This window comes from Melanostigma gelatinosum (genome assembly GCF_949748355.1).
Source record: "Melanostigma gelatinosum genome assembly, chromosome: 12".
NCBI lineage: Eukaryota > Metazoa > Chordata > Actinopteri > Perciformes > Zoarcidae > Melanostigma > Melanostigma gelatinosum.
The window spans coordinates 4,597,737-4,612,984 of record NC_136645.1 but is presented as its reverse complement, the minus strand read 5'-3'; the positions used below and the strand labels follow the sequence as shown (position 1 = coordinate 4,612,984).

The window sequence follows — 15,248 nt, the reverse complement described above, 5'->3', positions numbered from 1 at the left end:
AGATATAAACGTGGTCTGATGGCGCCCCCCGGAGGTGCAAAGCATGTCTGCAGGTGTGTGTGTCAGTGTGCGAGTGTGTGCGTGTGTGTGTTCCTACTTTAGTCTGGAAGCAGCAGAAGAGCTGTGTCAGGTACGGGTGCTTCCTGGCCAGAGCCAGGATGCGTTTCTCCGTCAGAGTGCAGTCCACGTCGTCGTCCTGCAGGATCACGTCTTTCTTCAGCACTTTGACGGCGTAAACCTCGTCGCTGCCTTTCAGCTCCGCCAGCATCACCTGGTCACATGACACAGTCACGACACAGCTGGAACCACGAACATGACGTTCGAAGGGAATATTTTCAGCAGACAAATACACAAACTGATGCTCACCTTTCCGAAGCTTCCTTTTCCCAGAACTTTGATGAACACAAAGTCGGGCAAATTCATCCTCTTGATTTCAGGCGCGATGCGACCTTTGGCCTCTCCGTTCTCCCGGCCTCCTTCGCCCTCCTCTCCGGCGCTGACCCCTCCGCCCCCGTGACCGCCGCCCGGCACCGCGGCAACAGATGAGGGGGAGGACAGGGGTTTCGTTTTGAGCTCCTTTCCGCGGTGGTCGAACGACAGAGCCTTCCGGATGTTCTCCAGCTCCTTTGCGTCTGGACGGAAACAAAAACAACACAAAGTTCCGGTGCGTTGGTCCATTTGCTTCGGTTGAGAGTCCATGTTTGACAGCGAGGACTTCTACTACCTTGGTCACATGGTGAGGTGGGGGCAGACCTTGAGCGGTCGTCTTCTGTCTTGTGCGTCCCTGATAGCATCTGCTGGGGGTCCTGACTCTGAGGGAGCTGTTCAAAGACATTTTATCAAATGCTCTTATTCCTCTTGATTTCATCTCCGCTATCTCTGCAACAGCCAGTTGACTTTAATTCTGAAACTCGTGGATGAGATGACTCACCTTTTTCCGTCTCTGGGCGCTGTTGGAGATCTTGTCCGGTGTGACTCCGAGGTCAGCGAGGACTTTAGCGATTCCTTTGGCGTCCACGCCGCAGTTAGGAGCTACGTTACTCTCACAGCGCCTGTGCACATTCACTTTACACACTAAAACACACACAAACAAAGACGGTTAGCGTGTCCAAAATCAGAACAAAACACTCCAAGGAGTCTCTATATGGATGATATAGTCCAGGTCAAGTGAACTGTGTGATAGGTTTGATGAAGAGCTGAGTACTTTAACGAACAAGCTGACACACCTTTACACTGGAGTCCCTGTCGCAGCAGACCCCAGAGCAGAGACCCACAGTGGTCGCAGAAGGTGAGAACTTTAAAGTTGTGGATGCTGAACTTGTGCGGCACGTTGACGCTGAACCTCTGAGAACCGACTGGCTGTAGGGCCACAAAAGGACAGCGAGCCGATTGATCTTTGGAGCTGGAGTATCTCCAATTGATTTCATTGAGACAGAAAAGTAGCATTTAACTGTAGCGACTGTCTGAGGTGAAGCCTCAAAGCAGCCTGCGGTTGTAGACGAGTACCTCCTCCACTGTGTCCTCCTGCTTCTTCATCCCTGCACACTTGGTGATGATCAGCTCATGGCAGCGCTTGTGGACCACACAGGTGCACACTGCAGGAGGAACACACGCAACAGATATATACGTTACATGTTCAGAAGGAAATCCTTTAAGTGCCTCGAGTTGATGATCTCGACAAACACTCGTTAAGATTCAGAAACGTTGGACCACAGGAATGTAAAGACACCGTCCTACCTTGACACTGGTAGCCCTGCTTTCCTAACACGCCCCTGCAGGTCAGAGAGACAGAAGTGTGTGAGAACACAAAGCTGACTCAGCATGAATCAGACAAACCTGTTACCCAGACTGTGTGTATAAAAGCCTTTTAGAGCTGTGTGTTGTGTCCTAGTTAGGAAAGGATACAAGAAGAGATATACCGGTACAACAAATGTGTTGTATTTATTATCAATGACCCGAGGGTTCAATCCTTTGTGCCTTTGAGTTGATGTTGACTTTGCAAATGCTAATCTACAACTATTGATCAACACCTGCAAGAACAAATTGTTTTATTGGTTTATCCTGATATCAGAGTAGAGCGCCCCGAGGCCACGTGGTTTCCATGGAAGTGATGCTATCGCAGTTTGTCTGGATGGAAACAAACGCAGCCGGCTTTGTTCATCACTCTACACTTCACAGCGTTCACTGTGTTGACATGCAAACAAGAGGGCAGGTTCATGGGAGGAATATGTCTCTGAAATAAAACCTGCGTTTACTCGCGTCTTAAGCCAAGTCAGGAGCGACACAGATATTTGACGCTGCAGCCTGAGGAGTGTTGTTCTTTCTTTATGCATGTCGGATGACGTAGAGCAGGTTCTGCTTTCTGCTTGTGCATGTTGTTCACTTTACAAACAGACTGGAATTCAGCTGTACAAAAACATATATCTAGAATCATTGTAGTTTTAGTTGTTATTGTTATTAAACATGTAACATTGTTACTGTTATTAAAACACCTTGTTAAGCATCTGTATGGCAAATGCATCTTGCAGATTATAGGTGTGTTAACCAGGTTAACCTGGTTATTGAAATACAAATGATTGGTTTACATAACTTACATAACTGCATGTAAACACACTCATCTGGGTGTCTGTACACTATATGTCGGTTTTCCAACAGTTATTTTCCTTCCGTCTCATTTTGAGAAAGGTGTGCGATGCTCAGTGTGTTTCACGTATTCACACGTTATCACAAGAGTGTTGGTCCTGACCAGATGAAGTCCCTGCAGTGGGAGCAGTAGGTGGGCTGTCTCAGGAAGGTGGCCATGAACTTGTGTCCGTTGACCTGGTGGACCCTCCGGCGGACGGCCCCCTGGCGCTTCCTGGGTCCCATCCGCTGCCGGAACACGCGCTCCTCATTTTCGGTGGAGCCCGCTGGAGCTGCACGCACACACACAAGCACAAAAACACAAAAACTCACTGTATTATATCACATTGTAATGCATGTATGCAGGGAGCGTTTTGATGATGTTGCTACTCTCTGGCTTCTCTGAAATAGTCCCAAAAAATAAGCAAAGCTACGTTAATATGTATTTGATCTTAAGACTAAAACAAATACTCTAGTCTTTGAACTGACTTTCTGAATATAAGTGCTGTAAGTGAACAATCATCAGTGTGCGACACATGCAGGATGTGGCGTCTGCCTTCTCGGTGAGTCGATGAACCGTCACAAAATCTGCACTCACACCGTAAAGCCACTAGATGGCGGTGACACCGTGTGGCTGAAAGTGGCCGAGGATGGTGCGTTCGGTGACAATAGCTAAACCAAAGGTTCGCTTCTTTTTCACACCATCACCGTGCCTGTCTTTGTCTCTCCTGCTCGTTCTGTCGCTTTGTGGTTAATTACAGAGGGCTTCCCCCCAGTGGAGAAGCAGAGATTTCAATTACTGCCAACCACTGTGTTCATCACACACACACACACACACACACACACACACACACACACACACACACACACACACACACACACACACAGGGGAGCATGTGAGAGAGGGCGAGGGGGGGGGGGTTACTTTGCAGAAATGTTAATTAGGTATGCATGAATGAATTATGTGTGAATCATAAAACAGATGAACACAACACCTTACTGAAAGGTTTTGCTGTTTGCTGAGCGGTTTTGTTTTTCTTCAGCTCATTTTTGTTGGTTTGAGAACACACCACAGCCACACGAGCGGATCATCATTTTGGATGAGTGTCATACACCTGAAGGGGATAAAGACACCACTTACATGGCCTGCAGTCGTCAGATTAGATACGGCGAAGACGACGTCTTGTTAAAGGGATAGTTCAGGTGTTTAGAAGTGGGGTTGTGAGTGGAACTTATCCATAGTCTGCGTTTTACCGACAGTAACGACGGCCGGCACTCACCCAGTTTGGAGAAACAGACGGGACTACCGTCAACACACCCACACCATCCCTTTCAGTGTCCAAAAATAAACACAAGGAGCGCAGATAGTAGCATATGGTTGTTGGACACTTTGAAGTAACTGCCGTTTACCGCCGCGAGGATCAACACAGTGAAACAGCTTCAAGAAGAGGGAAGAATCCCGGTGTGGCTTTAGGGATCGCTTTAGATAAAAGCAATTATCCTCATGTTATTCAAACACAACCTACGTGTGTGTGTGTGTGTGTGTTATTGTGGTTTTAAGTGATCGAACTCTTCCCTCAAAACACTTTACGAGTCTAATCTGGCGACATAATTGATTTGTTGACCCCGAGTGGTCATCGGGCCTCTTAACTCTGGCGGCCATGTTTGCCATCATCAACCCACAGAGAGACTGAGCCTCACAGAACTCGTTTTCCTCAGCAGTCCCTTCATGGTTCAGCCGTCACCAGCTCAGATCATGTCCTTTGGCCACATTGTGAGTAGATTGCTATTTATTCAGTGTATGTTGTTGACCCACATGCAGCAGGTAATGAATGTCAGTCGCACTGTCACCAGGTTTTCTATTGATCCGTCCAGAGGAACGCGTTTCGACAGCTGCATTGATATGAAATCTGCCGATATTTATGTCCTGACGACCCACTGGCCTTTGCTCTAGCATCTCTGTCAAAACAACAACTTGTGCACATTAAATATCTTCACCTATAATACAATAACATCTGCAAGCGCTCCATCTTTCCTCTGGCACCACCCTCCGGACGAACTTTACATCGATGGCCGCTCTTCTGTTCAAACCCAGAGGACTCGCTGTGCATTCCTTTCTTCCCGTCATGTTCCGCCTCTCCTCACTCTTACTCTTCCAGCCCCTTTGCCATCGCCTAGCAACTGACAACTGCTGCCTAGCAACAGTGTTTGACTTGGCGTCGTCCACTGTGGGGGGGGGGGGGGGGGTGTCTGTGATAGGCATGCTGTCCTTATCACAACCCCCAAAACCTCAAAGTGAACGGCTCAATGTTGTAACAGTGACAAACTGCACCACCGTCGATGAGCATCTTTAACTTTATTCGCACCTTGAAGCATTAACGAGACCTAAACTCTTAAGTCAAGTGATATTTGTTACTGACATCCAATTAATACCAGTACTCATTGGTACTCTTATTGACGCTCCTCTATCATTTTCAGTCAAAAGATCCTGATGATGTTTGTTTCTAAAATGAATAAGGCAGCACCTGTTTTTTTTAATTTTTATTTCTGATATGCGGTCAACTCACGCCTGAGGAGTCCTCGACCTGCACAGACACTAAGTACTCTAAACATCAACCATGAATAACCAAAAGTACTCTAAACATCAACCATGAATCACCAAAAGTACTCTAAACATCAACCATGAAAAACCAAAAGTACTCTAAACATCAACCATGAATCACCAAAAGTACTCTAAACATCAACCATGAACAACCAAAAGTACTCTAAACATCAACCATGAACAACCAAAAGTACTCTAAACATCAACCATGAAAAACCAAAAGTACTCTAAACATCAACCATGAACAACCAAAAGTACTCTAAACATCAACCATGAATCACCAAAAGTACTCTAAACATCAACCATGAAAAACCAAAAGTACTCTAAACATCAACCATGAAAAACCAAAAGTACTCTAAACATCAACCATGAATCACCAAAAGTACTCTAAACATCAACCATGAATCACCAAAAGTACTCTAAACATCAACCATGAATCACCAAAAGTACTCTAAACATCAACCATGAACAACCAAAAGTACTCTAAACATCAACCATGAAAAACCAAAAGTACTCTAAACATCAACCATGAATCACCAAAAGTACTCTAAACATCAACCATGAACAACCAAAAGTACTCTAAACATCAACCATGAATAACCAAAAGTACTCTAAACATCAACCATGAAAAACCAAAAGTACTCTAAACATCAACCATGAACAACCAAAAGCTTCATTATATTCACAGTATTATACTCTCACAGCTGATAACAACGCAACAGGCCGCCGCTTATCATCCAGTCCTGGTGACAACAGAGCTTTGTGTGTGTGTGTGTGTGTGTTTAGAAGCTAATAGGTTGATCTCAGGCCTGACAGTTCACCCATGTGTTCTCTGCAATGCAAACACATTTAAGTAATGACTGCAATTTCATCCACTCTTACACGCACACACACACACACACACACAGACACACACACACCTACAGGTACATAAATACATTGTATGAAACTCCAGACAGAAAGAAATCTGATAAAGGTTAAAGAACAAATTCATAAGAGAGAAAAGTCCCTCTCCTAATGACACCTCTTTGTCACTCTGTACTGATCTCTCTCTCTCTCTCTCTCTCTCTCTCTCTCTCTCTCTCTCTCTCTCTCTCTCTCTCTGTCTCTTTCTCTCTCTCTGTTTCTCTCTCTCTCTCTCTCTCTCTCTCTCTCTCTCTCTCTCTCTCTCTCTCTCTCTCTCTCTCTCTCTCTCTCTCTCGATGATGTAACTGGTCCATTAGAGAACACTCCACTTTACTAATCTATTTATCAACCCCCTCTCCCCCTCCTGTGACCTCCGGTTAACTCCCTCTCCGTCTTTCTCTCCTTCCATTCGGTCATGCACGGACACTAAAACAAAGTCAGTATCAGATCAGTCCTCTCTGGAGCAACAGCTACTTCGACCCAACACAAGGTGGAAAAGGCATTCACATCTGGTGAAGTTAGGAACAGATTCGTTCAGTTTAAGGTGGTTCAGGCTGTTTCTTTTCAGTTCTAGGCGATTGATTGGGGCCTGTCAATCACAATATAGCCACGCCCTAAAGCATACCCTGGTCTAGTAATCTACACTAGCTCTCAGCATCTTAAAATACATCATTAAAACTACTAATGACAAGATTTGATCAATGAAAATATATTTTGTTTTCTAATCATTTGTGTGCCTTTATGAAAAAACACGATGAATTATTTTAACACAGTAAAAGGATAACTTTTACTGACTTTGTTGAAAGGGTTTTTTGAACGGTGGCAAAGTATATACAGTATATATACTTCAGCTTTGCTGTATAATCAAACAAAAACGAGATCTATGTCTGCCAATATGGATCATCAATTATCATCGGCAAATACATTATTTTATTTATATTATATTTGCTCCCTTCTTTCTTTTGTGCTGATCCAATTTTTAATCCGATCCGTGATTCTGATCCGTGATACGATCCGAACCGTGAGTTGTATGGTCCTGCCGCACCACTGTGTGTGTGTGTGTGTGTGTGTGTTTGTGTTTATCTGTCTTAGATCAGACCACAACACTTGTACAAAGTAACATCTTGGATTAACGGTGAACATGAAGCGACTTCCAGGAGAAGATTACGCCTCGAGGCTCTCTCTCACGACAACGTCTCACATTATGAAGAAGATGGGGTGATGGTAGAGCTCAGAGTGAAACACTGAACTCTGTGTCATCATTAAACTTCAGCTGAGCCACCACGTCTCTCATTACCGTATGGCAGTAATACACAGGAAACTCACAACGTCTGCTTCCTGATGCAATGCTGTCGGTCACACAGTGACAGACTGAAAGACTTCACACGGCCACAGTGTGACACACAGATGCTCGACTTTAAAACCACAAAGTTAAAGTCATTTCAAACAGACCGGAGCACTGGAGCAACACAGTGCTGGTCAAATGAATCTGAGGGTAATTGATTTGAAGTGAGAGGCAGATGTGAAGGCCGAGAAAGAGGCAGCAGGGAAGTGTTACTCAACACACAACGGAGCTTTTTACAAAGCTTTTACTGCACACACACACACACACACACACACACACAAATCCACATTGGTTTTATGTATGCTCTCCTCTTAAAAGGCAAAGAAAGTGTTACCGGTTACAAAACTGACTGCAATATAAACTAAACGAGTAATCTGTGTTTTCATCATGTATGAATAAGATATGCTGCTCTTAAAGGTTCAGTGATATGATGCAATACTCATCAAAGTTGATGAAAGGTCTTACAAACGCCGCTCAAACACATAAAAGTCACAACTTCCACATACATTCTCACAGAAGTTGTGCATTTCATGTTTCTGAATGTGGTAACACCAGTTTTCTGGAGTAAAAATAAGAGGAACTCAGTCGCTACTATTAGTGTTTGAAGCCAAAAGGGCTGAACAGAAAACTAAATCCTGCTGCCTCAGTCCCCATCGACAGACAAATGACAGGAGGGAAGACTTTGAGACGAGTGTCACTTTAGACTAAAAGCTTCTGTGACCGATATGCGACAGCTCTTTTGTGTCGTTATAAAAAAGGGGAAAGAAGAGAGCAAGGGATAACCGACATATAAGAGATAACAGCAGTGAGTTGACCCTGATCTTTATGTAAAAGTCTGACTTGTCTTACCTTCACTTGAAGATCCCGAGAGGTCGATAACGACGTACACCTTTCCCTCTGGCTCCAGGTCAATCTGCAGACACACAGGTAATGAAAAAATGCTTTTAACAATATTCTAAATAATTGCATAACATTGCTTGTCTTTATCCAATCAACAGAACAAAATGTATTCCGTTCACTGTCGAGACAGATACAGTTGTGAAAACAACAAATCTATCAATATGAAGATTTGAGGTGTATTTGCATATTTTCCACAATGTATTGACATCGGAAAAATGAATCTTAACACACACACACACACACACACACCACCACCACAAATACGCTGCCAGCCTGTGGGAAACTGTGTGATCGTAACTTCCTGTTTGGCCGAAATCTCGCAGTGTCACTTGCAACACGGCGGTAATGTGGTAACATACAGCAGAAAGAAGGTTGGAAGAAAAACACACACACACACACACTGTGGCGTACTAGAGGTTGACACATATCCTGTCACACACCCACACATCATATATACACGTCTCACACACTCTCACACACTCGCACACACTGGAGTACCAATGTGTTTGGACCAGAGAGAAGCTCGAGGGAGTGAAGACAACTGCTGCTCTGAACTCGATTGCGAGTCCGCACGTGCATCTGTGTACACGGCCAAGTGTGTGTGTGCACGTGTGTGTGTGTGTGTCTCTGCGTGAGCATGCCCCTCACACACACACACACACACACACACACACACGCACAGTGAACAGTACTAAGTGAAGACTTGGTGCAGCGAAGGCGAACAGGCGTGGGTTCAGTAATGTATACAGTAAGAGATGGAAAGCAGAGAGAGAGAGAGAGAGAGAGAGAGAGAGAGAGAGACGGATGAGGGGGAGAGACGGATGAGGGGGAGGACAGAGAAAGTTTGTTGGCTTGTTCCAATGTGAAAGTGCAGAGAGGGGGGGGGATTACTTTGTTTTGTTTGTTAACGTGCTCTCTTTTCACATCCAGTCTTTGCTTGTTCCAGGAACAACACATTTTTTATTTATTTATTGTGTGTGTGTGTGTGTGGGGGGGGGGAGCATTTAGAGGTTTAACAGGATAATTATTACCATCCATCTGCATTTTCTACAAGACGGAGCGGAAGGAGGGAAGTTGTCCTGGCAGATTGACGGATGAGGGTGGCAGAATATTACCATGGCTATTGCAGAGAGGACAGCCAGTTTCTGCTCACATAAATAATAATCATAATTGTTTTATTTATAGAGCACTTTTTAAGATGAAGCACGGAGTGATTTACAGATTAAAAGATTTACAGAATTAAATATAAAAAAAAATCAGAAACCCGTGTAAGCCAACCCCCCTCACGCGTATATTGAGGCATATAAAATAGATAATTATAATAAATAAATACGTTTTTGGTTTAAATAAACTGAAAAGAGATTGAAAAAAATGGAGTAAGGAAATATTTGTTTTGCAAAAATCAAATCATTCAAATACCTCAATCTAAGGAACAATGACTCTTTATTCAACTGGTCACCAGACAATATGACATCTTAAAGGCATTGCTGTGGGCACGGGGATCTTGTATAGGGGCATCTAGCAGTGTTGTTGACAATTTCTAGGCAACTTAATCAACAATTAAAAATATCACATCATAAACTGCGCACATCCTGCTAAAGCACTGCTGATTTATACAGAGCAATGAAACAAGACATAGAGGAGAATTCATGAAAATATAAAAAGTCCCCAAATATCCCACATGCACGCACGCACGCACACACACACACACACACACACACACACGCACACACACACACAGCGCCTCCCTTCCTCTGAGTCACAGCCCACCATTCATCAGCTGTTTACTGAGCGTGCTCAGACCCACAGGTGCAGATCTCACTAAATATAGAGCCGGCGGAGGAAGGAAAAGGCTCTTCCATGTGACGTATCGTGTTCATTCGCATACACATGACGGATGCACCGTGCTTTCTCCTCCTCCCTGTTTATCTGGGAGCTGACCGCTGGGTCAACGAGGTCCAACGTCCCTGGAAGGGCAGGCAGGAGGGATGCCCTCTTCACCAGTGGAGGAAGAAGGACTTGGCCAGTGGGACAATAATAACCAGCTTCCTTAGTACATCCATGGCTAACAGATCTCCATGTAGCCACACACTGTAACATCTTTATACCACGATGTACAATATGTCCTTACTTGTCCCTACAGTATTTGCATGTTAAACTACAACAGAACATATCCAGTAATAATATCACATCATGAGACCGTTAATTACTCTGATGGCTGCTACTGATGTATTTCCACAGATTTCATTTGCAGGTCCAGGACAGCTACTTCAAACATCACATGGTCTTCATCATGTGGTAAACGGCAAGGTCCTAGTGTGTGTGTGTGTGTGTGTGTGTGCATAGTGTGTTGCGTATTACTCAGGGAGTCAAAGTCAAATTGAATTTATTTAGCTCCTGAAACTGTACGCTCATGCACGGGGAAAATACACACACACACACCCACACACATACACATGCACACACACACACACACACACACACACACACACACACACACACACACACACACACACACACACACACACACACACACACAGGCAAATTAAATTGCAGGTTTTAACTCAATTGAGCAGGTTTCCCTCAATCCGCCCTACCAGTATCTGAAGCACGGTGTGTGAGTGTGTGTGTGTGTGTGCGGCGTCTCTACGTCACTCCCCCGCAGTCCAAATACGGTCACTTCCCGTCCACTGGCTGCAAAAATGCAAGATGGCGACGGCTTCACAACCGCAGCCTGCAAACCGATTGTTTACATCACGACGACTACGTCCACTTCTCATACACAGTCCATGGATGTTTACAGTCTGATTAGAAACTTGAGTTTAGGCATTGACGCTGAATGCTTGGTTTTCACACGTTTTCACAACTTGTGGGTAACCATCTAGACACAACCCCTTGTTTACCAGAGAAGAAGAGGACGAAGAGGACGAAGAGGACGAAGAGGACGAGGTGTCATGCGTGTGTTTCTGCAGTTTCAGAAATCTGTAAAAAAAGATGCTGTTTTCAAAATCAGCAGCGGTCGCATGGACGTAGTCAAGAAAAGAAAAGAATCAAAAGACCCAGAGAGAAAAAGCCCAGAGAGAATGAGTGAGACGCACACAGAGACAAAGAGAGAGAGAGAGAACAAGGAGGACATTGTGTTTCATCTGTCCTCAGTGACAGAGACTCTGTGGAGTGACACACTGCAGACCCTTCACAGACACACACACCTTTGAGCTGCTATGCTTGTGAGGACCCTCATTGCAATCGCGCCTCTTAAAACGAACCCTTTGTTAGGGCTAGAAAGTTCATTCGTTACAGACAATATCTGACTTGTGTTGGACTTTGCCCGCGTCATTTTAAGTCTAAAGTAGACAAAGTGATGCTTTCAATCAAGATCTTAAATGAAAGAAGAAGGAAAGAAGGTTAAAACTCAGACACCCTGACTTTGGATTCAAACTTTTTGACACTACCGAAAAAATGAACGAGGCGTCACACCATCGGTACTCTAGTTTTGTCCGAAGTCAACGAGTGTGGACTTCCATAAAGTTTGCAGACTTGCAAGAGAGAGGAAAAAAAGATTAGAATCCAAGCAGCAGAGGCAGAGACACTCTGCCTTTCAGTCCCTCGTAGTCCTTAGTTATTTTCTCAGGCTTGACAAAGCTCCTCCAAAGCCACAGGCCACATTATACAACAGTTTGTACAGACCAAGTAGTACTAACCATGACTAATAAACTGACTTAGATCTGCAACCATTAAATAAGAGTCTTAACCCTTAAACCGCCTTTCATGAAGTGAGGACTGGACAAACGTTCCTCACTCTCTCTCGAGGGCTAAAAGTCAGAAAGAAAAGTCCTCACAACAATAGAAAGACCGGCCGTACGGTCGAGAGAGAAACTGCAACCTCTACAGGGAGCAGACTGCTGAGTGCACCTTGAAATATCCCACAGAACGCAGCAGTAATGGACGCCCTGAAATGAACACCTCTTACCGTCGATGTGTGAGTCAATTTATGATGAACAAATGGACACACATAAATAAAGAGAAGCAGCTACGAGCAGAACAGATGAGATGCAGCACACATTCAGGTACTGGAGGACAATTATACGCAGATGGTCTCTACTTCAAACAAACATGAGCAGCCACGAACACACACACACACACACACACACACACACACACACACACACAGCCTCCTGTCTGCAGCCACTCATGCCTGTCTACCTGTTTAGCCGTGTCTGTCTATGCCTAATTTGTCCCTGTTGAATAAGTGATGCTGCAGCATTGTGAACAAGCCAGCTATGGTGCCACACACACACACACACACACACACACACACACACACACACACGCACACACACACACGCACAGAGACAGTTTCTCTGCCTCATGAACATAAGACTTCAGTTAATTGTACAGTCAGGAGAAAGTTGTTTTGTTCGCTGTAAATAAATAAGTATCACGTGTATTCTTCACCTTTAGCATTCAAAATCAATTTTTATGGCGCAAATATTTATTCTTAATCTTTGTAGCACTCTGTGTTAGTGCAATTTTACACGATAAGCAAATCAGCAACAAGGATAAACAATGCCTGATTGATACTTCTGAGGCTTCTATGTGCTCGACATGCTGCGGTGGATGGCGCTGAGCATGTCATTTCTTTCTGACGACGTGTGGCCCAACACAACTCCAGAGCTGTAAGAAAACCGAAATGTATGGAAGAGTTGGATGGTGATGAGGCTCTGGTGTCCAATCGAACTTCAGCGGCAATGTCTGCGGTGCCCGGCGTGTACAGTCACATTTTTCGGGAGGTTTCCGTCGCGTCTCTGCTTGGCTCCGTAAACCAGCATCGATCAGGCGGTGCTCTGACTGCTTTCACTTTATTCACATTTTGTCAACCTCAAATGATTCCAACACAGATTGTCGGCTTTAATGGATCACACCATTTGCAGCCGGACGACACTGTTCACCCAGTTCTCAGCGAAAAGAACAGCATGAACGTGGATTTGACAGCATGGATACATCTATCTCAGTCATGCAGGGCTACCAGTTATCAGCTCTACCCACTCACTGGTACAGAGAGAGAGACAAGAGCTGCTGGCTGATTTATGTCCCGCACGCTCTATTCTGGTCATTTTGGTTGGAGGGGGAACATTGGGAAGTTAAGATCATAAAAAAACAATTGTTATTCTGGTGTCGATCAGCATGCTGAAGCCAATGCTGAGCAGCAGTTGTTTTATGCTGTGCAGGTTTGTGGCTCGACTCCACTTTAAAGTCTGAGATATTAGAAACTGCAATCCATCCATTTGGATCGTCCAACAGATGCATCTGTCGTCGTGTGGCACAAAGTGATTGTGTTGGTCGCTTACAGTGTGCACATATGCCAGAGAGGTCCTCTCTGCCAATATTTGTATGCGCTGTACGCGCGAGTTCAAATATGCATCTGTGCAAAGAGCGGCAGTTGGTGTTTTCTCTGTGGTTTCACACAGATGGAGATCGAGATCATTGCAACGGAAGAGAGATGGAGAGGAGAGAAATGTGCATCAACATCAAACTGACTCATGGAAGGGTTGATGAGGGAGGAGGAGGAGGAGGAGGTCCAAGATATTGTAGCGGCAATCTACTCTCAAAGGTTCATGTACAACATGTAAATAAAGTCTCTAATACACGATATATTAGAATCCGGCTTTTCTTTTGCATTTCAAATTCACCGTACGTCACTTGGCTCACTCTAGAAAAACCCAAATACTCTGGAGGATGCACAGGGTCCTTCATACATCATGAGCCTGAATTCATAATGTTTGCACTCTGTACGCTTATCTCCTCCATAATGCTCTTCTTCATCGCTCCCTCGCTCTCAGCATGAGTGGAGGAGAGAGGAAGAGGCCGCCCACTCACCCATCTGCTTCTGCTGCAGTGTGTGCAGTCACCTATACGCGCACACACACACACACACACACACACACACAAACTCACTTAGAAGATAAGATGAAGGCGGACAAGATGCATTGGTGTTAACGTTTACAGCATGAATGGGTTATATGGTTGTATAAACACACAAGTGTACACACAAACACATCGGCCTACATTATGGCTTGTTCTTGGTATTGAACCAGTTCTCTTTGTGTTCTGCTTGAACGTGTTGAAATGCCTCAAAAACAAAAAACAAGTTGTCTCTGGATTATCTTACACACACACACACACACACACAGTGCATCATATTGTCCTTCCCCCAGTGCACAGAACTCAAAACATACCTGACGCTTTAGTCGACCATCAGCTCTTCTTAAAGATTCACTGGCCTTCATGAACAGCACACTGCAGAGCACAGGCCGCCCTGCTGCAAAGGCCTTGAACACACCACATGACACACGTCTGAACTGCTGCATTTATAAATTGACCAAAGCGGATTACTCTGTACTGTAAGAACTGCGTATCTAACAAACAGGTTTTTCAACAACAACAATCGATATAGATTCACAAAAGAGCGAAATTAAAAATATGAATATGGTGAATTGCTGTCTTTTTCAAAATGGATGGCTCTGAAAGACGGACAATCACTTGTGACACAGACTCCACTTGTTTAGTTAGCGGTCCTGCTGCAGGTCATTAAGTGACGAGACACAGTGCAGACGAAGAGCACGGCTTTACGAGCACCAGGAGGAACTTTGAAGACGGTCCTGCTCGGGGCTTGTTAAGTGCTTAGAGGGCTGCATTGTGTATCGCGTGGATAGAAGGGACTTTTCCACTCAGGGAAACGTCATCAGGTGCCCCAGGACAGGACGTGTCTGTGGACATGTTAAGGGACCTTCAAGGATTTAAAAGAAAAAAAAGCCTTTCATATCTCTGACTGAGGTTTATTCAATCATCGACGTCACATGTTGTCAACTGGGG

At 44.6% G+C, this 15,248-nt stretch overlaps 1 protein-coding gene across 1 annotated transcript in view; it reads right to left on the bottom strand.

The window, feature by feature from the left end:
- LOC306785886 (protein kinase C epsilon type-like) overlaps nucleotides 1-15,248 on the bottom strand; it is a 44,062-nt gene that overhangs the window by 19,608 nt on the left and 9,206 nt on the right. The window contains exons 2-10 of the mRNA XM_079280444.1: nucleotides 8,325-8,388; nucleotides 2,747-2,915; nucleotides 1,738-1,772; nucleotides 1,507-1,595; nucleotides 1,227-1,359; nucleotides 932-1,074; nucleotides 725-821; nucleotides 367-632; nucleotides 98-271 (exon numbers count right to left, since the gene is read on the bottom strand). Of these exons, the coding sequence (XP_079136570.1) occupies nucleotides 98-271; nucleotides 367-632; nucleotides 725-821; nucleotides 932-1,074; nucleotides 1,227-1,359; nucleotides 1,507-1,595; nucleotides 1,738-1,772; nucleotides 2,747-2,915; nucleotides 8,325-8,388 (1,170 nt within the window). The remainder of the gene's footprint in view (nucleotides 1-97; nucleotides 272-366; nucleotides 633-724; nucleotides 822-931; nucleotides 1,075-1,226; nucleotides 1,360-1,506; nucleotides 1,596-1,737; nucleotides 1,773-2,746; nucleotides 2,916-8,324; nucleotides 8,389-15,248) is intronic.